This window comes from Chinchilla lanigera, unplaced genomic scaffold, assembly GCF_000276665.1.
Source record: "Chinchilla lanigera isolate Chin_1 unplaced genomic scaffold, ChiLan1.0 scaffold00018, whole genome shotgun sequence".
NCBI classification, from domain to species: Eukaryota; Metazoa; Chordata; class Mammalia; order Rodentia; family Chinchillidae; genus Chinchilla; species Chinchilla lanigera.
This window is the reverse complement of record NW_004955419.1, coordinates 28,693,389-28,720,297: the sequence shown is the minus strand read 5'-3', so window position 1 is coordinate 28,720,297 and position 26,909 is coordinate 28,693,389. Positions and strand designations below refer to the sequence as shown.

The 26,909-nt window shown below is 42.5% G+C and overlaps 2 protein-coding genes across 12 annotated transcripts in view; both read left to right on the top strand.

Annotated features, from left to right (window-relative positions):
- The window catches only part of Frmpd1 (FERM and PDZ domain containing 1), a 171,210-nt gene extending 168,189 nt beyond the window's left edge, over positions 1 to 3,021 (top strand). For all 5 annotated transcript variants that reach the window (XM_005382864.2, XM_005382863.2, XM_005382865.2 and 2 more), the window contains one exon: positions 569 to 3,021. In XM_005382864.2, the coding sequence (XP_005382921.1) occupies positions 569 to 2,910 (2,342 nt within the window). In that variant the 3' untranslated portion in view covers positions 2,911 to 3,021. The remainder of the gene's footprint in view (positions 1 to 568) is intronic.
- Positions 292 to 26,789, top strand: Trmt10b (tRNA methyltransferase 10 homolog B (S. cerevisiae)). Of its 7 annotated transcripts, none has more exons than XM_005382871.1 (9): positions 292 to 302; positions 14,182 to 14,384; positions 15,011 to 15,119; positions 15,838 to 15,962; positions 17,745 to 17,897; positions 19,333 to 19,411; positions 20,062 to 20,129; positions 25,710 to 25,833; positions 26,371 to 26,789. In XM_005382871.1, the coding sequence occupies exons 2-9, from the start codon at positions 14,199 to 14,201 to the stop codon at positions 26,475 to 26,477; spliced, it is 951 nt and encodes a 316-aa protein (XP_005382928.1). In that variant the 5' UTR covers positions 292 to 302; positions 14,182 to 14,198; the 3' UTR covers positions 26,478 to 26,789. The 7 variants fall into 7 exon arrangements, with proteins under 7 accessions (XP_005382928.1, XP_013368635.1, XP_005382927.1 ...); XM_013513181.1 differs by having other exon boundaries at positions 298 to 302; positions 14,187 to 14,384; XM_005382870.2 differs by lacking the exon at positions 292 to 302 and adding an exon at positions 7,029 to 7,137 and having other exon boundaries at positions 14,187 to 14,384.
- Positions 26,790 to 26,909: the final 120 nt, after the last annotated feature.

Sequence of the window (26,909 nt, the reverse complement as noted above, 5' to 3'; positions counted from 1 at the left end):
AAGATGGGCTATACTTTTATTCTTCATTTTTAATCCACATATTCCAGTTTGAAACCCTAGGGAATTTGCAGCTGACCGGCTGGGTCATAGATCTGATCACTTGACTGGTGTCACAGGTCACCTTTATTAATAATTCCATGGATTGGGGCTGTAGCTCAGTAGAGTTCTTGTCTAGTATGCATAAGATCCTGGGTTTGATCCCCAGCCCTACCAAAAAATAAATAATAGCAACAAAAATAATAATCATAATCATAATTATTATTATGATTATTATTATTCAAGCCAACAGCCACTGGGGAGATGTAATCCCCTAAAAGGAAATCTGGAACAAATTTTGTGTGATCAAAAGACAGTGAAATAGATCTTGAGCAACCAAAAATCAAAAACTATCAAAATTATTATTCTTATCTTACCAATGAGGAAATTGGGGAGATCAAAATTTAACCTTCCCAAGGTTACACAGTCCAGCTAGGATTTGAACCCAGACAGATTCAAGTTCTGAGCTCAGTCTCTGCAGACCTCTTTGTTTTTCTTCTCCTTATATACTTTTTCTTTTCCTGCTTTCCAGGGCCTAGACCCACTTCTGCCACAAAACCCAGTGCCACAGACTGGCAGAGTCAGGCCAGCGCTTATAGCCCCAAGGATAGTCTGTATCCTGGGCCCCACGGAAGAGAGCCGAGCAGAAGAGGAGGGGTGAAGAAGTACGCCAGGACCCTTCGGAAAAGAAGGTCCTTCCTGCAGACTGACTATACCTCTCAGGTCTCCTTTCCCTTGGTGCCATCAGCCTCCCTGGAGAGTGTGGATGATGTGTGCTACTATGACAGGGACCCCTACCTCAGCATCGGTGCAGCCTCTCCAACTGTGTCCTCCCTGCAGGACATGCAAGGTGAGCCAGGCCTCCTGGAGACCAAGGCTCTGGGGCTGCTGGCTCCCCTGAGGGAGACTCAGAACAAAAATCCAGCCTCCAGGGTCATGGAGATGGAGCCTGAGACCATGGAAACCAAGTCGGTCACCGATTCTCGGGTGTCTTCTATCTCTGCCATTCGTCTCCGGATTGATCCCAACAATAAAGAGAATTCTGAGGCTCCCCATTTGGCCACCACTGCTGATAATCCCTTAGCAAGCAGCCTTCACTGCCCCAACGTAGCTTCTTCTGGTCCAGAGACTACTCAGACAAAACCTTTCCAAATCATATGTCCACTTCAAGAATCAGATGTCACTGCCCCCAAAGAACTCACCGTAGATCTTAGTGACAGCAACTTCCCTCTCTCCAATGCTGATCCTAACCCAGACAACCCAGAGTCACATAATGTCTCTCAAGGAGACACACTAGAGCTGGGAGACATCCAATTGGAAGTGGAATTGGGATCTTTTTTTACAAATCATACACAGGAAACCGGCCCCCAATACACAGAGACTTTGTTGTCCCCTGGAAATGGGCCTAGAAGTGATAAATGTGAAATAAGTTCAGGAGAGAAGGCCTCTATCCCTACAGAGGAGGAGCAACAAGGACAACTATCTTTGGAAAGTGACAACGAAGTCCCAAACAAACATGGTCCCAACTTATTTCAGGAAGAATCTCGGAAGGATTCAGGGGACTCTGAGGGTGATGTATCAAATGTTCCACAGGCTCCTGATGTTAGTACTCCAGCTCAGGAAATAACTAGCTCCCTCTCCTTGCAGGCTCCTGGAACAGGGACTGAGCAGACCCCACCATATCCCCCCAAGAACCCCCAAGAAGAAGCCCCTGTCCAAGCCTGCCAGACCCAGGATCAAAAACTACTGACAGAGTTGGATCTAGACCCCAGTTTCTTACTTGGGGAGCAGACCATTCCATCTGACTTCCCTCCAGGGGTGGTCAAGGCAGAGCCACTTAACCATGTCATAGGGGAAGATACAAACTCTACAGACACTCTTCAGCAGGTCTATTTTAGTCCTTCTCTGCCAAAGCCACCATTGTGTCAAGAGGAGCCCGACTTGGAAGCTTCAAACCATTGCTCACTGTCAGAAAGCAAAGATGACAGTTCTAGCATTTCCCTCTCTACTGAGAAGTCTTTTCTGTGCTTTGCCCCAGAAAGCCACCCTGAAGTTTCTGCCCATCTCAGGAGGGCCATGTCTTTGGGTTTTGTGGGGTTGAACGAGGTGGTGGCCCCCCTGCTTGGGATGGACCAGTGCAGCTGCCAGTTCTCCTATGCCACCTGCTTCCGTGGCCTGCAGCCTGAGACAGAGGAAGAGGACAGGAACCCAGAAGCTTATCCCCCTCCCCCGCTCACCTCACCACCCTCTGCAGGGACCCGGCTTGTTCTACCCTGGATGGCTGCCCAGACCCACAGCTGCAGCACCACATCCCTGTCAAGGAAAAGCCACATCTGGCCAGAGTACTGCTCCAGAGCACTGAGACAGCTGAAAGCCATCCCCGCTGGCACCCCTGAGGGCTTCATCCAACTCCTAGAGAGCTTACTAGAGCTCCAAGACATTCTAGAAACTTCCTGGGGGGGTGGGCACAAACATCCCCCAGAGAAGTGCACCTGGCACTTTTTGGAAAGCCGGAGCCACCTCTGCATGGGCTCACAGAAGCTCCTCTCAAGCTGTCAGCATGTGATCAGAATGGACCAGTCCCCCGAGGAAATGCAGGGTGCCGTGCGTGACACCTTCCAGCACCTGGTCCAGCTGGCTGGCCTGTGCTTCCAGTTCACGGACTGCAGCCGCTGCTCTGCCCGGCACAGGGAAGCAGCTGGGAACCTGAGGGATGTGGTGTACTCCTACCACCAGTTTGTAGAGGCTGCAAGATTGACCTGCGAGAGAGGCTACCATGACCTGAGTGTGAAACTCTTGGCCCGTCAGTGCACGGCCCTCACAGCTGCTGTGTTCTGTTTGACCCAGAAGTTCCGGGCATCCACTGCCCTGTAAACAGGGTCTTCCTACCCTGAACGCTTCCCTAAGAAGCCCTGTCCAGTCCCCACTCACCCCCATCAGATGTTTACTAAATAGAGTATTCAAATAAACTGCTGCTTAGTCTTGGCCTGACTCATACAGAGTAATGATAAATTCGGGTGGAAAACATTCACTTAGATTTGCTTAACATTTACTAGATGCTTCCTTTGTACTAGGCCTATACCAGGAGCTCAGGAATTACAGGCAAATAACAGGAACCCCTGATCAGGATTCACACAGGCACTTTGGGTACAGATTAGTACTTGAGCATCAGTGAAGTGTGCACCACAAAAGGAGCACACCCACAGGTATGCATGCAAGAGGAAGCCACAGATTTTGTCCCAAGAAGGCAGGAATGAGGGAGGAAGGTGGAGCTCACTTGCAAAGTCTTGGTTTCCCGTAGCACACTTACCAATTACCTTTGTGTACAGGGGTAAATACATGTGCTGTTTTATAGATTCCCCCTTCCCCAGTTTTGGGTTGCAGCCCCAGCACCTGGAGGCCTGGGAGTCTTGGCCGCCTCACTGCAGCAAGCATAGGTTGCCACTAGGTGGCAATAAGTTCCTTAGATGCAAGGCCACTGTGGCTTTACTGGAAATTGCACTCCAGAATCTTGAACCCTATTTCTGTTTTAAATATGTAAAAGGCAAACACTAAAGCCCTGAACTATATGTACCTTTTTAAGAATATTAAAGCAAAAAAAATACATTCCATAGCTTTTCTGTAATCTCAGCTGATCTAGTTATTCCTAGTCAACCACGGACAAGGTATTTAACTTCTCAGGGTTTTGTTTTTCTCTTCTACAAATAGGGATGCTGACATTGCCCAGTTGATAGCACATAAACCCAGGAAGTACTAATTTAGTAAACTCCCAATAAATGGTAGTAATAGCCTTCAGCTTTTATGGGTGCCTTTCCTGGTCTGAAACTCTTCTCTACATCTTGTTCTCAGACAGCAGGGAAAGTCATATCAGGACTCTCTGGGGATGCCTTTGCCATTGCTTCTCTGTCTAGGCCAAAGGTGCTTTAGTGGCTACCCTTGGATTACTAGGGGTCACTGAGGGGTCCTTTTCTTCCTCTGGTACTCCTGACCTCAGTGCTAGCTCTTCTCTGGTAAGACTTTCTAATTCTTCCCCTTCCCCTAGCAAAAGTAGGATCAGGGATAAAGGTGTTAAATTATGTACCTAAGCTCTTTCCAGTCAGAATGAAAGAGGGAAAATGATATTCCATCCATTACCTTTTACTAGTTACTCGTGAACTTGTAACTAGTTGGTTAATCAGTACTTGTGCCAGGAAAAGATTTAAGTTCTTAGAGGACTGCCTCTTTCCACAGAATACTTCAAATAAAAGTTAAGTGAGGCTTTGGAACACACATTTGAAGTGATTTCCTATCAAAAATGGGATAATTGGACACGAAATTTTTTTTAATGTATGATATTTAACAGGACTTGAAATTTTGGACAGCAGAAAGCTCTAAAGAACTAATTTCTTTATGTTAACGCAATCTATGTATTCAGAAATTTAGAGAAGGAGCTCAGAGCTTCACTCAATCAGGGCTGGACTCCTGGCTGTGGCCTGTGTTATAGACACTTCTCTGGGCTTCGGTTTCCTCATCTGTCAGAGGAAATATTATCCACTTACTTAGAGATCACAACATGTCAGATGCCTTCTTTAGATGGCATGAATACATTTTTTAACGTGACTACCGTCCTAGGGGTTGCTGTCAAATGTACATTCAGTATTTTCTGAGAAACAATCATAGAAGGCAGGGAGAAGGCGGAAACTTCAATTGTTCATTTTTTTCCCTCTCCTCAAGTCCATTGCCTTTCTTGGCTTCCTAATGTATGGAGCTTGTCTTTTTCTCTGCAGTTGCCTTGTGGAAGACTAGGTCCCAGAAGTGGTTGGAACCCCTCATTTCTTGTGGAGAAGTGGAAAGCAAGCCACCCCTTTTGGCAGTTTGAGACACATAGTCCCCTTATACTGAAAGGCTGGATGAGGCTGCCTACCCCACAATGCAAGAGTCAATGTTTAATAACTAAGAAACTACTGGACACTTACTCCCATTCTTTCCCTTTCCACCCACCATTGCATAGGCTGATTTAACTTTTTCAACAAACATTTATGGTACCGCCATGCCAGGTGATGCCTGATGCAGGATTATGAGTGTAAATAATTGGGTGGAAATCCTATTTTCAAGAATTCCCAGTACAGGTTGTCTATACATGACATAGACAGATAGAATAACAACATAGGACAGTGTGCTAAGGGCCACTAATGAGAAAGGTGTTGTGAGCCCTTTAAGCAGAGAAAAGTCATTTGAGTGGTGAGAAGCAAAAGAGTAATCAGAAGTGGCTTCCTATAGTTGGTGGCATTAATTAGGAACAGTACAGCAGGAAATATTTATTGAATATCATGTGTCAAGCCTTAGATTTGGTAGTTAGGATTTGGATATGTGCAGAAAGAAGAAAAATTATTTATTTGGTCAAATATTTACTCTGCAGTGGCACTGGAAATACAGCCATGCACAGGGCAGACACAGTCTCCTCTTGGAGCTTAGTAGGAAAGACAAGGAAGGGGGCTGGGGATTTAGCTCAGAGGCAAAGCGCCTACGTGGCAAGCGCAAGGTCGTGAGTTTGATTCCAGATACCGGAAGAAAAACAAAAAACAAAACAAAACAGAAAGACAGGGAAAAAAACACATTACTGACTGAGAGGTGATTTTTAAAAACAAAGATGCTAAGACAGAGATGGGATGAGCCAGTCTTACCTAGGGTAGCCAGCAAAGCCATTTCACCAGAGGGAGTGTTAGAGCTGAGGCCAAAAGGATCAGAGCCAGCTACAGAAAACATGAGCAGGAACAATCTGTGAAAAGCCCTTGGTGTGTCTGAAGCATTTCGAAACCAGTGCAAACATATCATGGCAAGTTGGAGGGAGGACAGGAGATGAGGCTGGAGGGGCAGGAACCAGGAGGTGCAAGGCTTTGGGAAGGCAGTTAGATTTTACGCCCATGCACACCAGAACGCTACTGACAGATGTGGCGTAGGGGAGACACAATTACCTGGCAAACAAATGTGGAGGTGGGAGAAATAGCAAGACCCAGTCAGAGGCCTTTTCATTCCCCTGGAGAGCAGCCACACACTCCCTCAGAGGTGAAGGGACACAAGAGTGTAGGGCTGGGGCACTTAGCATGGCTCAGGTTGAGGTTCAGGGGCAGCTGTGGTGTGAGTCACGTGTGGGTCACAGACGGTCATTTGAGCCCCTTTACCAGCCGAACTGAGGTATTTCAGCAGCTAGTGAAGGGCCAGGACCAGCGTCTGAGCAGAGAAGAGCTGACAGAGCTGGGTTTTAGAGAGAAATGTTCATGGTAGCATTTGTAAACCGAGTTGAAGCCTGGGTTGGGAGGAGTGGTGCAGAGAAGAGCCAAGAGGGGAAACTGGGCCCCAGAGGTATCCAACAAGTCTGTTGTTTCAGGACCAAGATCTGTTTCAGGCTCACTGGTGGAAAAGTCTCTCAGAAAGAGTGAGACTTCTGGGATTGCAGGAGTGGAGAGAAGAGTGGCTGAGAGGCCTTACCACACCTGTGGTTTTGCGTAGGCAAACAAATTCACGTCTCTGAACCTCAGTTTCTCTGTTGATTCGTGAAGGGAGATGAAGCAGGAAGAGTAACCAGAGATTAGACAGCTTATATGTCTTTTGTAGGCCCGGATAGACAAGTAGCAGAAAGGAGGTGAACCCTATGTATTGTTAGGAAAGCAAGAGGTATGCAAGGTCCCCAGGCTGAGAGATCATGAGTAGTTCAAAACTTGGTTTCACCCGAGTCCAGCCCGTGACAGAAAACAAACAGCATGATCAACCTACAGGCGCCCCATCAGGTCAGTAAGGGGTAGGGACTGGAATCATCAACTAACAGACGGGAAAACTGAGGCTCGGAGAAGCCAGGAAAACCTTCGGACCAGAGGCGGGGCACCAGCGGAAGGGGCGGTGCTGGTTACAGCCCCGCCTACCCGTCGGCCAGATTGAAAACTACAATTCCCTGGATGCCCCTCGACGCGGAGTCAGAAACCGGAAGTGGGATTTGGGGCGGGATCAGTTGTACTCGCAGCCCTAGCGGAGCTGGGGAGGTGTAAGTGTGGCGGGGCTGCTCTCGGGGATCGGCTGGGTACCGCCGGCGAGCTCGTGAGCCAGGTGGACGCCGGGGAGGCAGTGGTAAGGTCGTGTGGCCAGGGTACCTAGCTTCTCGCTGCTTCTCTTTTCTGCTTCTAGCATGCGAAGCCTGCGGGCCAAGCAGGACCCACGTGCTCTTGGGCCTGGGGTCTGAGGGTCTCGGGCCTTCGTCCTCAATGTGCCGGAGGAGGGGAGCCAACTTTCGTGGACCACAGCGTAGAATGAGAGAATTACACAAGCAAAGGCTGGTCTGGTGGTGTGTGTGCTCATTACTCGAGTCTTGGGCTAGAAAAGGTGTGAAGCCTTCTCTCCCTCACCCCATGAGGCTGGAGGGTTCATTAATTCAGCAGGTATTTATTGAGTGTCAGTAAGCCTTGCTTATATTGTAGGAATGATATTTATGGAATTATAATAATATAAGTGCAGTGTATTGGTTTCAAATTTTAGAAACACCAAAGGGTTAGACGGAGCACAAAGAACTTAATTATGATGGCAGAATATGTAAAATCTACTTGACCTTGTTAAACTGCAGGTTCAGTTTACCAGAGTTAGAAAAGTAAAAGGAAACAGAGAGGGAAAGATAAAGGTGTTTTTGTTTTGTTTTGATACAGGATTTTGCTGTGTTACCCGGAGTTCCTACCTTAGCCTTTCAGGTAGCTGCGACAATGGACATGGGCAACCACTCTGGCTGACAAAGGCCTAACATTGACGAGTCAAAAAGTGTAACTATAGCCAGATATGGTATATAGTGGTACATGTCTGTAATCCCAGCACTTGGGAGGCTGAGGCAGGAGGATTGCCACAAGTTTGAGACTACCCTGGGCTGGCTATGTAGTGAATTCAAGGCCAGCCTGAAATATATATATGGTTGTCAAACAAGAAATAGAAGAGAAGCCAGAAAAACTATATGTATTTTGGGAATAGGGCTACTAGCCCTAAAGTAAAGGCTGTCTAAGACCTCCCCTAGTATTATCAGAATCTCTTGGCTATGCAAAAATGTTTTGTGGTAGCTCCTTCTGAAAGTGGCTCACCAGTTCGGGTTCTGGGTTGCTGGCCTCTCCTTCTGGAGTTAGATTCTAGATTCTTGTCTTGAGCAAAGATTTGAAAGAAATGAGCAAAAAGAGGCAAAGTTTATTTGAAAAAAGTAATAGAGTGAAAGAGACACTGGGTCTGCAGAGCAAACTTGGGCTGAGTAAAAGAGGAAAATGCAAGATAAAAGAACACCCTGGAGAAAGCAGGGTGAGCTGTGGTGAGGAAAGCCATGGTGGCAAGTTCTTAGCATCTGTGTCCTCTTACACAGTCCAAATCTCCAGGAAACCTGTGAGAACTTCTGCTGTGGGTCCTGAGAGGTGGTGCTGGGATCCCACATCTCAGGCTGGGGTCAGGTCTAGGCTATGCTATTGAAAACCTGCTCAGGTTCTCTGGAGAATGAAAGCCTTGGGAACTGTTCTGTGTGTGTGTGTTGAGATTTTTCTAATTAACAGGTCATGCTTGCTTCCCCAGCCAGCTTTGCCATACTTCAATCACTATGTCACTAGCAAAACCTAAAATTAAGGCTTAAGAATCAAGCTGTTCTGCCACTTTTTTACTTGCCAGAACAAAATGTAATATTAAAAAAGACATTACACACAAGGGAATAATCATAGGAATGGTAATTCCTTAATGGAAGCAATTTAAGAAGACAATGAGATTTTAAAGAGTTGAAAGAGAAACCCCTTCAACCTAGTAATTATTGAAATATCCCTCAAAAGCAAGGAAAAAATAAAGGCATTTTCAACTAAACAGAAATTGAGGGAATTCATCATAAGCAGACCTGCACTGCAAGAAATGCTAAAGGACATTCTTGACGCTAAAGGAAAATCTTACCAGATAGAAACACTGATCTACACGAAAGATAAGAGTACTAGAAATGAAAAATATGTGGATATATAGATGGTTTTTTTCTTCAAGTGTTTTTTTGGGGGTAGTCTTGGTTTTTTGAAGTAGGGTCTCACTGTGTAGCTCATACTGGCCTTGAACTTGTGATCTCCTGACTCAGCCTCCCGAGTGCTGGAATTATAGGCATGGGCCACCATGCCCAGCTTCTTGTTTCTTTAAAAGACAAATGTTTTATTAAACAGTTTGTTTAAAACAAAAGATTTATAACAAATGGAAGTAAATTATATGACAAAATAGAAGAAAGGGCTGGGTGTGGTGGTACACACTTGTAATCCCAGCACTTGGGAGGCTGAGGCAGAAGGATCACTGTGAGTTTGAGGGCAGCCTGGGCTACATGGTGAGTTCAAGGCCAGCCTGTCCTAATGTATTGAGACCCTGTGTCAAAAAAAAAAAAAAAAGGAGAAAGGACTGAAAATGGAAATATACTAATCTAAGGTTCCTAGTTTAAACAAAGTAATTCAAGGTATACAGTGGCAGAGTGGGAAGGGTAGTACACACCTGTAATCCCAGCACTAGGAAGCTGAGGCAGGAGGATCACTAGGGGTTTGAGGCCAGCCTCAGCTACATAGTAAGTTCAAGGCCAGCCCGAATGACATAGTGAGACCTTGTCTCAAAAAACAAAAACAAGGTATACTGTGATAAGATGAAGATGCATATTACAATCCTTAGAGTAACCAGTAAGATAACTAAAAGCAACATGGCTTAAAAGCCAGTAGAGGGAAAAATCAAATGCTTAAAGACACTTCGTTAATTCAAAGGAAGGCAGGAAAAGAGAAAGAGCACTAATAATAGATGTAACAAATTGTAAGATGTAGACTTAAACTCACCTGGAACATTCATTAAGATAAAGTACATGCTGGTTTGTAAAATAAGCCTTAATGAATTTGAGAAGATTGAAGTACATAGTCTGTGACTGTAATGTAGTATATTAGAACCAGTTACAGATAACTGGGAAATCTCTTATTTGGAAACTCTGTAGTACTGCATATTCCCAAATAACCACGTGTGGAAGAAATACAGGGAGATTTGAAATGTTCGTGTGAGTGATACTGAGAAAAAAAGTAGCCAGCCCCATAACATGGCCTCTCGTGCTGCTTGTATCCTGTTATTCGTGCCCTTGTGTAGTTACCTCCTGCAGTGGATGGAGCTGGCTTTTGTAATAGTAAGACATTGAAGAAATGACAGTGTGTGACTCTCCAGGGTGAGGTCATTGTGGCTTTTGCCTTGCTTTCTCCTAGATCACTTGCTTTGGGGAAAGCCGGCCTCCGTCGGGGCGCTGCAACAACCCTGTGGAAAGGTCCGTGTGGTAGGGCAAGGGCTCCTGCCAGCCCACCTGACTGTGATATCTGGGAAGCAGATTCTCCAGGATCAGTCAGGTCCTGGCTGATACATCTGAAGTGAGCAACCCAGAACAAGCTGGCTGAGCGAGCCCCTGACTGGCAGAAACTGTGAGAGTCAATGTTTAACGTTTTTTAAACTACTGAGTTTTAGGGTAACTTGTTTCATGTAATAGCTCACTACACAAAAATACCAAAATTTGATATGCAGCTAAAACAGTGTTTAGAAAAAACTCGATAATTTCAACTGCTTATGTTTAAAAAGAAGAAAAATTGAAGCCACTGATCTTAGCTTCTACCTTAAAGTGCAAGAAAAGCAGTGGTAAAGAGTAGAAATGAATGAAAGTGAAACAATCAGTGAAAACAACAGTAGTAGTTGATTCTTTGAAAAGATTAATAAAATTGATAAGCTCCTAACTAGAAAAATTGAAGAAAAATTTAAAGGAGACACATAACATAAATGTTAGGAATGAAGACAGGAATATCACTTTAGATCCTATAGATATTAAAAGGATGATATTTGTGAATAGCTTTGTCAATGAATATGACAACTTAGGTGGGCATGGTGGCGCATGTTTGTAATCCAAACACTCTGGAGACTGAGGCAGGAGGATCACTGCAAATTCAAGGCCAGCCTAAACTACATAGTCAGGTCTTGTCTCCAGGTAATCAATCAGACAACTTAGATGAAAGAGACAAATTCAGCAAAAAATATGTTAAAAGAACAATTTAGCTGAAAAAAGGCTGTCCTTCCTACAAATTACGTGGGGCATAAAAAATAACTTTCAGATGGAGTGTAGACCAAAAAATAAAATTGCAGCTCTAATTACTCTAGAAGAATACAAAGGATATCTGTGTCTTTGGGGTAGGCCAAGATTTCTTAGAGGACATAGATGTTAGTAACAATAAAAGAAAAAAATGAATAAATTGACTGAATGAAATTTAAAATTTCCAATGTTAAGGAAATAGATAGGCAAGTCATGAGTCTCTATAGTTACAGATACAGACACACTTACACACAATATTAAGGCCCAGATTTGATGGACCGAAGCCACCCTCAGAAGGAAACCTGAAGGCTGTGAAATCAGGAACTCATTACAGGGATGTGTTCTCACGTGTGCACAGATGAGGTTCCCTAACTGAGGGTCCCGTGGCAGTAGTGCTGAGAGATGTTCCTGAGGCTTGAGTGGAGCCGCAGCTTTGTGGGGTGGAGAGAGGTTTGAATTATGAGAGCAAGGATAGACAGGGAGGATTGGATTCGAGGGAGAAAGAAAAAGTGGTGAAAGCATTTATTTAGAAAAACAAACAGGCCATTAATTAACAAGGTGCAGGAAAGGGGAGGTTTTAACTGCTCTTTCAGGGAAGAGGAAGATGTGCTAGTATTAAATTCAGGATGGTCAGGGATATAGCTCAGTGGCGCAGTGCCTGCCTGGCAAGCAGAGGTCCTAAGCTTGATTCCCAGTACCAAAAAAGTAACATAAATTCAGGGTAGCTGAGGGGTATGCTTGTGGGACCATGGCTCCCCCCTCCAGCTCTCCAGTTCCCCTCTCTGGCCTGAGATGTGAACAATCAATGGGCAAAAACAGAGAGTAGATGAAGCCTGAGAGAAAGAGAGCTCTGCAAAAGGTCTGAAGTCCAGAAGATTTGTACACTACTACAATTCAGTAATTAAAAGTAATTTACAAATGAGCAGAAGATTTGGACAGATAAAAAGTGGCCAATAAATTGTCAAGAAACTGCACATTAAAACACCACAAGGTTAAAAACCCTGACAGTACCAAATCGCAGTGTTGCTGTGGAGCGTCTGGAGCTGGCATGCATTGCTGGCTGATGGCAGTATAAAATGTGCAGCACTTTGGGAAGTTGATGGCACTTTCTTATGAATGAAATACACACCTGTCCCATGAGCTGGCAGTTCTACTGTGGTGTACTCAGCCAAAAGATGTGAAAACTTACCTACAAAAACACTTACATGTAAAAATTCATAGCAGCTTTATTCATTCTTTATTTATTCATTCTTTATTTATTCTCAAGCTGGAAGAGTCTCAAATGTCTATCAACAGGAAAATTGTGGCATATTCATACAATGCAATACTACTCAGCAATAAAAAGGAATAAACTACTGGTAACCTGTAATGCCATGTGTAAAACTCAGAAATCTGTTGGGGAAAGAGTCAGGTTCTATGGACTACACAAAGTTTGAGTTCGCTGATAGGAAGCTTTGTAATAGGCACAGCTAATCAATGTTATAGGAAAGAATAGTGGTTACCTTTGGCATGCAGTGGAAATGGAATGGGGCTTGATTTGGAAAGTGGAGACTGGAGTGGAACCTTCTGGAGTGATGGAGATGTTCTATATTTGATGGGTAACATAAGCTCTATGCACTTGTCAGAACTCATTGAGCTGGTATATTTGTACCCTTTGCTAGGGTTAGGGTTACCCTTAAAATCTTGGTATTTTGCTCTATGCAAATCACATCTCAAATGAAATTGAAAGATCAAGATAGCTAATTTTTTAAAAAAAGACTGGTTGAGGCTTTTAAAAAGCTAATAAAGGATTAAAAATATTAGCAAATTGATTTACGTGATTTGAAGTCTCATGTTTTGATGGGAGCTGGTAAATTTAAAGCTGATGGATAAAGACACAAGGTGTAAGCATATGATTTCAGGCTCAGAAGTCAGTTACTGGAACTAAGAATAACCAGTTAGTGGACTGCCAGTAGAGGTGAAAGGAATAGGAATGAAGATCAGTGCTTTTCATTGTGAAGTAGGTCTTTTTACCATATACATGAACCATACATTTTATTCTGAGGTTTTGTTTTTTTGGTTTTTTTTTTGTTTTTTTTTTTGTCCTTTTGAGACAGGGTCTTGCTATGCAGTTCAGGCTGGCCTTGAGCTCACTTTGTAGCCCAGGCTGGGCTTGAACTCGCAACACTTCTCCTACCTCAGCCCCCTGAGTGCTGGGGTTACAGGCATGTGCCACTATACCTGGCGAAAAAGATACTTTTTTTTTGTTTGTTTTTTCTAAAATGGTGGTATTGTGGCTGAACTCTGAGGACCAGCCATAAGCAGTGGTTGTCCCACTCTTGGTCTCCGACCCATGCATTGCCAACGTATTTTTTCTTAGGGAGTTTGAACATCACTGAAATTATGGCATCATTCATTAAGTATGCTGTCATAGTAGTTCATATTTTTCAAACTTTACTTTTGAGGGATATAAACATTCTCACCAGCAACTATGTTTCTTTGGACAATACTCAGGATATATTGTTTTAAAAAATGATGGGGGAGGAATGCTGGGGATTGACCCCAGAGCCTGAGGTGCATCCTCAGCAGAGGAGGTAAATTTTTATATGAAACTTGGAAGAGCTCCTGTTTGGTTTTGTGCCACTCTACTGTATGTTTTCTACCATGTTTTTCATCTTTGTAGGATACTTTTAGCATAGTTCTTATATATAACAGATGTCCAATAAACATTTGCTAAATTTGAAAATAAACTGTTTAAAATACAATCGTAGAGTGCATTTTCAAAGATATTTTCACTACCTGTGTCACCAGAACAGCAGCTATCATTGATTGGGGGTGCTGGAACTTGTGCTTGCCCTCTAAGAAGCATGTTTGGTTTCCTTACTGCCACACTGTTTATGTGCTGAATTAGCTGTCTAGAAGACACATGCTTTTCTCAATTCAACAAATGTGTTCAGTATATTATAACTTCTCCATCAGTAAAAGAATAGCACTGTTTTATGGATACAGAGAATTAGCTATGTAGTGTCTCACATATTTGTGCCTTTTTCCTATCTCGTTGAAAGGACAGAGGACTGATTGCATGGACTGGAAATTAGAGGGTAGTGCCCAGAGAACAGAGTCACCAGTGCTGCCGGGACAGGAAGGCCACGTAGTGGACGCAGATGCAGATGGATTCTCTGAAAGCTTCTGGCTTCTACAGATCGATGTGGACTGTGAGTGCCGAGAGAGAGAGGCCCCTCCCATAGGCAGTGCACCATGGTGCTCGGTGAGTGCAGTGGGCTGTCAGTGCTGGAATGATCCAGAGACCCCTGTTCTGAGGGTAGATAGGAATAATAAAAAGACACCACGCTTTAGTTTTCTGTATTCTAAGTGGTGAATTAATTTTTCACTAACTGGTTTAAGACTTCAGTTTTATTTGATTCATAGGTTTTTTTGTTTTGTTTTGTTTTTGTTTTTGTTTTTTTGTTTTGTTTTGTTTTTGTTTTTTTGTTTTGTTTTGTTTTTGTTTTTGTTTTTTTCCAGTACCAGGAATCAAACTCACAACCTTGTGCTTGCCAGGCAGGCGCTGTGCCGCTGAGCTAAATCCCCAGCCCCTATTTGATTCATAGGAAAAATAAAGTTCAGCGGGAATTTTCATGTACCTCAGAAGAGTCAGGGAATCCATACGTTAGATTCTGACCCCAGTGAATTTTCTGTGACCTGGCAGAGATCACACGTCTTTTCCAGGGCTCTGTTTACTCCAGTCAGGGTTTGTTTTCAACATGAAAATCTGTTTTTTCCTCTGCTACTATATGTATAAATTAAATAATGAAGTAATTGTTTCTAATGTTCATTTTCCTTTTTTGGTGCTCATGAAGTTCTCAAACAATTTTGTTTTTTGGATAACATAAGAGAAATGTCCAAAGAAAACAGAGACACTGGGAAAAGATAGTTGCAGCAAAGAAGAGCAAAAGAAAGCAAGAAAAAGAAAGAAGAAAAGCCAGTCATGCAGAAAATCCAGGTAACAATAAATGAGATTGCCAGTGTAACCTTGCCCTTCTTTTGCTTTTTTTTTTTTTTGCAAACTAATGTCTTCATATTTCTAGGACAGTAGGGAAATTGTTCTAAGTAAAACAAACATCAGGGAAGTGAGACCATTTATCGGATTTGTTGGGAATCAAAGAGCAAAATTTAAAGTTGCTTTTAAAAATAAGTTGTTTAGAAGACATAAGTATTTATAAACTCAGGTAGAAGGCATGATAAATCATTCAGTGCTTTGTTGTCCCTATCTTGTGGATGAGACCGAGGCTTAGAGAAATTTCAGTAAGGTAATTCAGTTAACAAATGAACATACCAAACTTGGATTTAAACTGAAGTATAGCTGGATGGGGTAACACATGCCTGTAATCCCAGGCATGGGAGGCTGGAGCAGGGGGATCACAAGGGAAACTTAGACTGTTCTCAAAATAAAAAAGGGCTGGGGATATAGCCCACTGGTAGAACACTTACCTAGCATGCACAAGGCCCTGGGTTCAATCCCCAGTACCACAAAAAATAACTGACGAGACCTAGCTTTGTGCTCTAGGGTCAATACTTTTCACCACTTTGCAGTACATAAACCTAATGAGTAAATACCTTATAGGAATCTAAAGATTCTATATATGTAAAAATAAAAGAGATTTGTTTCTTACAGAGTATCCTTCTGTTTTACCACTCCCTTTTTGATATTTCTGCTATAGGCATCTGCACCCAGCATAGCAAACGTTTTCTGAGAGCCTTAACCAAAGAGAAACTTCTGAAGGCAAGACGCACAGGACCAAGACTGTGTATCGATTTGAGTATGACCCACCACATGTCAAAGAAGGTAAAATACCCACTAAGCCTGGAACTCCCCTTCCTCTGTGGAAGGCCAGAGGCTACAGCCTTCATGCAGAGTATGACTACCACTGGCTTCTGTGACTCTTTTGTTACCTAGTAGATATATTTGGTTTTCTACATGGGGCTGCTAAGTTCTAAGATGGCTGTTGGGAAGAATCTAAAAGAGAACATACTTTTATGTCCTTTGGTTTAGTTTGGCTTCTGTTTTGAGCCTGCCACCTTTGCTTCTCTGTCCATGGTTTCCCTGGTCTGGATGGAACCTTTCAGGTTCAATTCTTCAGACCGCAAATAAATATTAGGTCTTCTGCTGGGAAGAGAACATTTGCCTGCTAGTGCACTGTGGGGAGATTACCCAGTGAAAGATCTTACGTTTTAATCATTTTCTATCCATCCCATTGGTGAAAGAAGGATTTCTACCCTCGGCTTCTGGGTATGACTGTACGTGTGCCAACAGAGTCTAGTCAGATGAAATTGACAGCAGCTTATTAGCCTCACAGACTTAATGTTCCAGAGGAGGAAGATGCTGGATACTATCCGAAGCCATGTAGGGATTGTACTTGAGAACAGAATGGACGTCCAGGGACAGTGGGGTGTGGGCTTTGTAGTGTCAAAAGGATGAAGTACCCCTGTTTCCCATAGGAGGATAAGACTGGCTTGTAACCAGGAACTAGGTATCATCCCCTTGATTTAATTTTTTTATTATTTAAGTTAGGAACCTTATCTCATTTGCAGGGTCAAAGTTGGGAAGGAATTTGAGTTAAGCTATTTGAGATCCTCCGAGCTTCACCAGAAGTCAAAGCAGCACATAATATTTTTATTCAATATTAGGTCTTACACCTCAGTGCGTGTACTTGTAAACACATCTCTTTATTTTCAGATTACCCCGTTTTATGTGCTGGTATTTACATGTTTTTCAGAGAAACTAGGAAAATTTTTTCCTAGTTCTTACTTGGATTTATACAGGGAAGTTCTTACATGGATCCTTGAATTAATGGCTTTCTGAAAAGATGAATGGGAATTCTCTGTTGTGTGTATTAATTTAGAAATCTGATTAAAGCACACCTAGAGCCTTTTTTTCTCTACTGAACAAATCAGGCTAGATTGAGAAATGGCCTCCTTAGAATCAGGGTGGAAAGTTAAAACTTCAATCCTATGGCCTCTCTTGAAGTTAGGGTGAAGGTGACAGACATAGTTGATGGAGTATGCAAGTGCGATACAGTAATCTGGCCTCTGGCCTGTGCCTGTGGTCCCAGCTACTCAGGGGCTGAAGCAGGAGGATCACTTTAGCCCGAGTTCTGGGCTGCAGTGCATTAGGCCAGTCAGCATCGCCACGAACTTTGGTGGCAATATAGCGATTTCTTGGTTGCCCAAGGTGGGGTGAACCAGTCCAGGTTGGAAACAGAGTAGGTCTCACCTCTTTAATAACAAGTAGTAGGAACTACACAGAAAGATTTTAGAGAAAATGTAAAATAACCATTTCATGTGTCATATGAAATGTGCACAGCAAGGTCAGCAAAAGCAAAATTCTCCGTGCTTCCACTAACTCATTATTTCTGAGCTGGCACCACTGTCTCACCTGTCATCTATAAAGTGTAATGTCATAGGGTGCAACACATACATTTGCTCATTCCTGGAGCAAGAAGGGCCATCCTAATTCATGAGCTTTTCTAGACTAGCATCCAGTAACCTTACTGTGTGACTATTTGTTAATAGTGAATTTAGAGCGAGCTGGTATGTTTCCACCCTGAATTGTCCTATTTCTTTGAAGGAAATGAGTAGACTGGCTGGGCAGATCCGAAGGTTGTATGGTTCAAACAAAAAAGCTGACAGACCTTTTTGGATCTGCCTCACTGGATTCACAACTGATAGTCCTCTCTATGAAGAATGTTTGAGGATGAATGATGGGTTTTCTAGTTACCTGGTAAGGATCTTTTTGCGTGTTATTTGAATTATTTAAAAAGTAGCTGTGGGTAATGGTAATTTTTTTTAAAAATTTTTAAATTTTTATGTATAGCTTGCCCTCTCAATCTATGGGTTCCACATCCACAGATTTTAACCATATTTTTAAAAAGTATTTGGGGAAAAAGCTGCATCTGTACTGAACATATACAGACTTTTTCTTGTCATTCATTATTCCCCAAACAACACAGCATTCACATTGTATTAGATACTATAGTTGTCTATCGTAGAGATGGTTTAAAACATACAGGAGAGTATTTGTGGCTTAAATGCAAAAACTGTACCATTCTGTATAAGGGACTTGAGCATACATGGGTTTTGGTATCACAGGAGGTCCAGAGGTGAGTCTCCCATGAACACTGAGGGATGACTGTAATCTGTATATGCCTGAATTTTATCTTTTCACTGTTGCAGTCTAAAAACTCAGAGCCTCTCATTAGTTCTTACATTAAATTTTTTTGTCATTCTTTCACAGCATTGTTGAACTAATATTTCCAGTATCTAGGGCTGTATTTTGTAACCTGTATAGTTTGTGCTAACCTATGCCCTCCAGTAGTGTTTTTGGAAAATGCCATGACTCCTTTCTTGTTCTTAGTAAAGCAGAATTAAGAAACATAACTTTTGAAGGAAAAGAAGGAATGCTTTTAGAAGTAGTATAGACTGAATGTGGGTTGTAGCAAGTATGCTATTAAGGTACTTTTCAGCTGTTGCCTGGTAAGGATTCAGTTCAGTTTCCGAGAAATGTCACTGAAAATGCCCTTGTGTGTGTAGATGGGACTGAGCGTTGTGGCCTTCCTTCCCTGGGGAGCCCACGCAGCCCATGAGTATGAACGGCGCTCTGTGCAGTGCTACACGACCCCCTGTGTTGCAGTTACTGCCTTCACAGGCTGCTATAGTGCAGCTAGTTCCAACTTTACTTCTCTGTACTTATTTCATGATTTCTGTATGGAAGCCAAGCAGACTCACTTCCAGGGCCGTATGGTTCCCTTGATTCCCTATCTTTCTGTTTCTTCTTAGGCAAAAAAAAAAAATTCCCTCCACTTTGAATTTCCTTTTGTATGTGTCAGTCCCGGCGCTTTCCAGAAAGCCAGCTCCAGCATTCCCTTGGGTTATCTTGGTGTTGTTGCTTTCTCATCTGTGGTCCTGCGGCACCCTTCCTCTACCTCTGCAAGAGCCCCCTTCACTGCTTGTCTCATGTATGGGTTTGAATGTCTCTGGCTTTCTGTTTCTCCCTTCCCAGCCAAGCATTTTCTGAGAAGAAACCAGCAGACATTGTAACCTAGACTTTGTAACCTAGAGCCAGGCTGACGATAACTAAATGCACAGTAACTGCTTGTTAGATTGTGGACTATGTTCTGACCTCCTTCTTATTACATTGGATTCTCTGCATTTTCTAGCTAGACATAACGGAAGAAGACTGCTTTAGTTTGTTTCCTCTGGAAACCCTTGTGTATCTTACTCCTGACTCAGAACACGGTAGGTGCTTTGCTGTGTATGTTGTGTAGCACTTTGTTCCTGGCCTTTGTTTCATTATTCCGTGTGGCAGAATTTGTTAAAGCCACCCAGGGAGTGTCAGAAGAAAGTGAGAGGCTGAATGCGAACCGCACACCTCCTTCAGGCAGACACTTCGCTGCGTGCTTGCCTGTGTCCTGCCGCGTGCATACCGCTGCACGGATTGAGGGTTGTCAGGCTTACGTGGACCTTATATGCTACTTTGCAGTGCAGTTTCCCTGGTCAGCTTCCCCCGTTGGCCCTTTTGTGATCAATGTTAAATATATAAATATGTGTGTATATTTTCCAACAAAATCATCTATTTCATGTTATTTTCTAATTTATTAGTATTGAGTTGATTGTAGTATTCTCTTCTAAGTATTTCACATTTTCCAGTAGTTTTAATTTCGTTTCCTTTCTGATTTGGGCTCACTGCTTTCTATTCTTGATTAGATATGCCAACAGTTAGTCTGTTTTTGATCTTTCAGAGAATAAACTTTTAGGAAATCTGTTGTCTCTTGTTTTTTATTCATTAAGTTTCAACTTTTATTGTTAATATTTCTTTCCTTTTGCTTTCTTTGGATTTAGAAATTATAAAACAGATTTGATCTTAGGGGCTTCATTTTTTTCATTAGCTCTTGAAGATGTGGATCTAAACAAAGTTTATGTCCTTGGTGGACTTGTGGATGAAAGCATTCAGAAGGTAAGAATATCTTTTGGCCCCAACAAGTAAGCTAGGACCCTGGTGATCTAGTGGTTAGGATTTGTAACTCTCACTGCTGTAGCCCAGGTTCAGTTCCTGGCCAGAGAAGTCTTTCTTCTGCTGGGTGTTGTGGCACACACCTGTAATCCTAGCACTTGGGAAACTGAGATGGGAGGATTACCTCAGGCTCGAGACCAGCCTGGACTACATAGTGAATTCAAGGCCAGCCTCAGCTACACGGTAAGATTCTCTCAAAAAGCCAAAAAGGGCCGGGAATATAGCTCAGTGGCCTAAGTGCCAGTCAGGCAAGCACAAGGTCCTGAGTTCAATTGCCGGTACCAAAAAAAAAAAAACAACAACAACAACAAAAAAGCCAAAAAAAAGAGTAGGAAGGAAGGGAGAAAGGAAAGTAGTGCTCACTTTTAGAGGCTCTTACCCTGTCATAGTCTTACCCAAAGGGCGTAGGAGCTCAGTGGGAGCAGAAACAGAGAGCCTGACTTCCTCCGTGAGCACCCCCTCTGTGCAGTTGATTTCCTCATCAGCATTGTCAGCAGAACTGAGCCTAACAGGAGCTAAAGTTACGATACTGTCCATGCTTGGCTTCTTTCTCTCTTCAGTTCTACAAGGATAACTCTGATTTCTGCAAGTAAGCACTGACTCAGCATTTTTACCAGAGTTTCTCAATGAGAGAATAGTTTAGTCCTTCTCAGGCTGACTTCTCTGCTAACATAAGTCTTATTCCAAAATTTCAAACTCAGCTAGGTGTTGTAGTGCACACCTGTCATCCCAGCACTCAGGAGACCTAGGCAGGAGGATTGCAGTGAGTTCAAGGCCAGCCTAAACTGCGTAGCGAGACCCTGTCTCAAAAAACAAACAAAGAGAAAACCTTCAAACTCAATAAGACTATCCAAATTTCTCTGATTGAGTAAGAGTTTTGCTGGTATAATTCAGGTTTCACTGAAATTTTTTTTTTTAATTTTTAAAATTTTTTATTTATTATTAATATTTTGTTTTGTTTTTATTTTGTTTTGTTTTTTGAGATAGGATCTTGCTTTGTAGTTTAGGCTGGCCCTAAGCTCTGTAGGCCCTAAGTCCAGGCTGACCTTGAATGCATTGCAACCCTGCCTCAGCCTCCTCTATGCTAAAATTACAGGTGTGTACCACCACACCTGGCTTCACTGAAATTTTAAAATGTATTCCTATTATACAAATATTTGCAGAGATAATTTTATTTATCTATACCAATTTACATATACTGCATAGGTATTAAGTTGAATAATGATATAATAGTTAACGTACAGAAAGGAACGTAGTGAGAAATAAGTCTCTCACCTTTCCCTCTTTCTCTTTCCCCCAAGGCACCACTGTTCTTTCTTTATGGATCTTTCTTGAGGGGTCCTATGATCCCACAAGCGATGTGTTTGTAGGTCTGTTTTACATAAATGTTTTTCATATATGTGAGTGTATTCTATATACTCACATGCAGGAAAGCATATATATGAAACATACATTTAGCACAGACTGTAGCTTAATTGCATTTATTTTTAAAACAGTAGCATTCCATGACTTCACAGCAATAATGTAAAAAATGGACAGAGGGGTTTCTTACAGAATGCCAGCTAATAAATGAGGAAATATAATGGAATTAGAAAATCATCGTATTTGCCATTCCCTGTACAATCACTGATAAAACCAATTGATTAAAAAGTTGTGAAGGAACCAGCCAGTTACATAATACCACCTTGTAATGGTTGATACATTGTGTCAACTTGAGAAGTTAGTTCACTAACTCAGCTGAGGGCCAAAGTCCTCACTTTGTAAACATCCTGAGCCAACACAAGAAGAGGGCACCCAGATGGTGTGAGTGCTACACTCACCAGGGTAAGGGAGGAAAAGAGGTTTGTTCCCCTACCCTTTTGCTCTTGTTGCTTTTGCTGACTTCTGCCACCTTGAACTGTTGCTCCTATGCTGTGTGCCACCCTGCCTTGGAGCCAGCCGATTACGGGCTGAAACCTCCACAAACTGAGGTAAATAAACCTTTCCTTCCTTAATTTTGGTGTCAGGTATTTTGTCTCAGCAAGTGAGAGAGAAGTAACCAAGACACACCTCATAGATTATAAAGATAATATATGTACCATTACAGTGAAGCAATCTAGTGGTTATGATCTTATCCAGACTTGATCAAACATCACTGATAGTGACACAGTGCTTCCTGATGAGACAGACTCACATTTTAAAAATAAAAATCTTTAAGCTGAATATAACCATGAGGAAACAGGCAGGTCCAAAACGGGAGACATTTTGCAAGACAACTGGACTGCACTTTTAAAAGTTAATGGAATGATGGGCCAGGCGTGGTAGTGCACGCCTATAATCCCAGTACTCCTGTAATCCCAGTACTCGGGAGGCTGAGGCAGGAGGATTGTTGTGAGTTTGAGACCAGCCTGGGATACAAGGTGAGCTCAAAGCCAGCCTGAACTGCAGAGTGAGACCCTGTCTCAAAAAGACAAAATAAATTAAAAATTGGAAAAAAAGTTAATGGAATGAGAACTAAAACAGAAAAGAAGCTGTTTAATACTGCCAGTCACAGTGGTACCCACCAGCAGTCCAAGCTGCTAGGGAAGCTGAGGCAAGAGGATTGCTTGAGGTCATGCTTAAAGCCAGCCTAGTCAACATAATGAGACCCAGTCTCAATAAATTAATACATAAATAATTAGTCATATGCAGTATGTGAGCCTTGATTGGATTCTGGGTTGGAAAGAAGGCTTTATAAAAGATATTTGGGGGGTAGTTTGGGGAGATTTGATTTAATTTTATTTATTTATTTATTTTGATGTCAGAAATCGAACTCAACTTTGCCCTGGCCAGGCAGGCTCTGTGCTGCTGAGCTATATCCTCAACCCAGTTTGGGGACATTTTAATATAGATCCTGTATTACCTTAATTAATCAATCTTGTGGAACTATTGATGAGTTTCTTAGGAGTGAAAAGGGTATTGCAGTAAAGTACAAGAATGTCTTTGTTCTTACATTCATGCAGAAGTATGTTGTGATGAAGTGTTGTGATGTCTGTAGCTTTCAGATGGTTTGGGAAATCATGCTTTTATGTACACAGAAAAGTAAGTTTGATAAAATGTTAGCAGGTGAATGTAGGTGATAGGAGTATTGATTGTATTATTCTTTCAGCTTTTCTTAGGTTTGAAATATTTCAAAATAAAAAGTTGGAAAGGGGAGACAGCTTTGTTGCAGAGCCAGGCGGGTTACACTGTGGTTTGTCACCATTTTCCTGCAGAAGAAATCAGCCTCTCTATTTTGAGACAGTAAAGTTCAGAGGGTCAGTGAGCAACACAGGAACTGTGTCTGTGCAGTTTTAACATCCGGTCCTCTTTTATCTCTGGGCCAATTTTAAACTGAAAAGTGGGGAGTAAGCATAAGCAAGCGAAGCATGGTGGCACACACCTGTAATCCCAGCACTTAGGAGGCTGAGGCAGGAGGATCGCCCTGAATTCAAGGCCAGCCTGCACTATCTAGCAAGACCCTGTCTCAAAAAACCAAAAGAAAAAACCAAAAAACAAGGAAGGGAGGAGGCAAGCAAGCAGGCAAGCAATCAGATGTTTAAAGCTTTTAGCTGGGGATTTTGACTTTTTTACAAAAGTACACTAAGAACAGTATTTCTTCAAGGAGAGCTATTTTTATCTTTAACGTGCAGAGAACAGAAGCTGATACTGTAAACTCTTAGACAGCTTCCATATTTTCGGCTAACTTTCAGTTCTGTACTACATAAATCAAAGTGATTGTAAAGCAGTGACTTTCTTTAAAATAAACATATCATAGGTTGTCTGTGAAAGGAGAATTACTCTTCGTTGTAATCGTTTTTAGTAGCCATGCCCTTACTCCATCTGAATTGTATCTTCTTAAAACATTTTTGGAATTCTTGAGATTCTGTTTCATGACAGAGAAGGTGCTTGCCCTCTTTCACACTATTGTTTTTGGTTAGATCATGCTCTGGTGGCCCGGTAGTGACAGTCCATAAATGAAAGAACAAGTTCAGAAGAGGTGATGATGAAGTGACTCAAAATTAAGTCATACAGAAGAGCTGACAGAACTAATACTGTCAGTCTGCAGACAAGAGCATCTGTAGGGGTATGCAAACTGCCTGCATGTATGTGGATGGCATCCGTAATTATGGGAGGGGCATTTTGCTTCTTGCTGTGGCCCTGGGATTATAAAACTAGATGAATTCATGGCAGTCTCGGAGAAAACATCTTGGCTCAATATTAAAAAGAATTCCCTACAGTTGGTACTGTCAGTTTGGAATGGGTCATCAGAGCACGCACAAACGCCTTGTCAAAATGGTTGTCCATTAAGAGATCAGATGACCATTTGGGAGAGAGCAGAGACAAACACTGGATGGTGGTTGAAGTGAAACAGGTAACAGTGTTGAGGCCTCTCTAAACCCCTTTGTTAATTACCCAAAGACCTAAACCTTTTTCTTGAATCTTAAAATGTTAAAGATCATCTTTCCTGCACATCTTACAAGGTAGTAAGTGCAATTTAAATTTCAGTTCATGACTCGGACATTTATGCAGAGTCATGTTTCTGTACAGTAGCCTGTAAGGGCTTGAGATAGCTCCACTTTGAGGTTTTCTGACTCCTTTTTGCAGTTTTTTTCCTTTTGGCTGGGCTGTCATTTTTCACACCTGTCTTAGTTACTTTTCTCTCACTGAGACAGAGTACCTGACACACAAGTTAAAGGAGGAAAGGTTTATTTCAGCTCAGTTTTAGAGGTTTCAGCCTATAGACCACTGGCTTCTACAGTAGCCTGGCAGAAGGGCATCACAGAGGAGAAACAGTTCATGGCAAGGAGAAGGCAGCAAAGCAGCAGCAGGAGAAGGGAGCTTATCTCCCTTTTATCCCACAGACTACAAACCTTTTGGGTCGTGCCAACCACACCCAGGACTGTGCTACTTCTAATCAGTGGACTGATTTAATAACACACACCCTTAAACCTAGTATCATACACCCTAGATTCAGCCAGTTCCTAAAAGCTCAACCTGTGAGTGCATGAGGCTTTAGTGAGACATCTAGATACAAAGCATAATACCACCTTAGTGCCTGTTTGTGCCATTCTTGAATACCTTTTCTTTAACCTGCCTATCCCAATTGGTTATGAGCCTGAAACATCAGATGTCCAGAATTGGTCTTACTAAGTTAGCGCCAGGACTGTTCTGTGATTGGCTAGTCTGCTTTGACTTCTTGATGCGAGTTTTAACTGTGGCTGTGCCTCTTTTGCTCATTTTCTTTTTATAAATGTTAGAGTATGAAAGTTTGTGGATAAATGTTGCCCAAAAAGTGGTGTTGCCACATGTCCTTTCTTACTGAGGATAACTCCTGTTCATTATGTGCGTTTTCTTCCTGTCTTCCATAGGCTACTTATTCTTAGTATGTTTGTTCTTTGTGATTACATATGAAAACTGGCATAGAAATAAATGGGGATTCTTGTAACTTGCTTCGCTTATTACCATGAGAATACAGATCCATGTACAACTTTTATAATGAATGTATTTAACTCTGATTTACAGAAAGTGACATTTCAGAAGGCCCAGGAACACTCTGTCAAGACAGCCCGTTTGCCAATTCAGGAATACATGGTCAGGCGCCAAAATGGGAAAAATTATCATTCAGAGATATTGGCCATCAATCAAGGTACAGCTCACATGGCCCATGCCCAGCTTGCTTTAATTGTGTTCAGGTATAAATGTCCCTTAAATTAGTGTCGTGTGACTAACATGCCTGGATTGTATTGCATGCACTTTGTGACGTATATTCTGGCCACAATTGGCATTCCTCGTTTTCTTCCTGGTCCTCATCTGTGTTAGTAATTGTCCCTTTTGCCTAGAATCCCTCCTCTTCTACCCAGTTGACCAGTGCACTCCTGTTTGTTGGTCAGCACTCAGTTCAGGAGCATCCTAGCTGGCTTCCGTCTCCTGCTAGGCCATCAGGGCCCCTCCCTTGTGTTCCCGTGATACTGGTCCTTTGGATTGCAGGGTTGTGCATTCACAAGCCTGTCTCTCCCAGTGTAGGCTGAGGTCCTCGTGAGCAGGCAGAGCTGTGTCATTGCTTCTGTCCTCTCAACACCCAGACCATACATGATGCAGTGTAATATTTCACAACCTGTTTCTCAGTGGGCATTTACTTGCTCTCTTTCCTAGTGGTCATTTTGTTTTCTGTTTTCCTTCTAAGTGTTTGATGTCCTGTCCACTTACTTCCATACTCAAAACTGGCCCGAAGCACTGAAGAAAGGAGTTTCTCCAGGAAAAGGCTATGTTCTCTGGAATTCAGATGAATGACAGCAGCCTGAGATGTCTTCACCAAAGAACAGAGGAAAATGTGGCAGTGGCACAAACTTTCCTCTGCTTGACCTCTTTGCATCTTTATAGAATGAGCCACCAGTAGCAAGAACCGTATTTTATGCTTTTGTGTCGCCTGGCTCACAGGAGGTGCCCTGATTAAGTTTACCTAACAAGGAATTAGCCTTAAAACTACATGGCTTTGGATATGTTGATTCATCTTTTGTATCTATTTATGAAAGACCTGCCTTAGCGATTACTAATTAAATATGTCAAGAGCTTAATTTTCACTAAACTGGCATGGAATTGTGACTCTCATTTTTTTCTCCAACTCAGTAACATGCAGCACATACGCTTTGGAGGGTCAGCCTGGCCTGTCCCTGTTCTGAGCCCTCGTAGCATTTGTTCCCTCCTGTGGTTCTTACCTTCTTT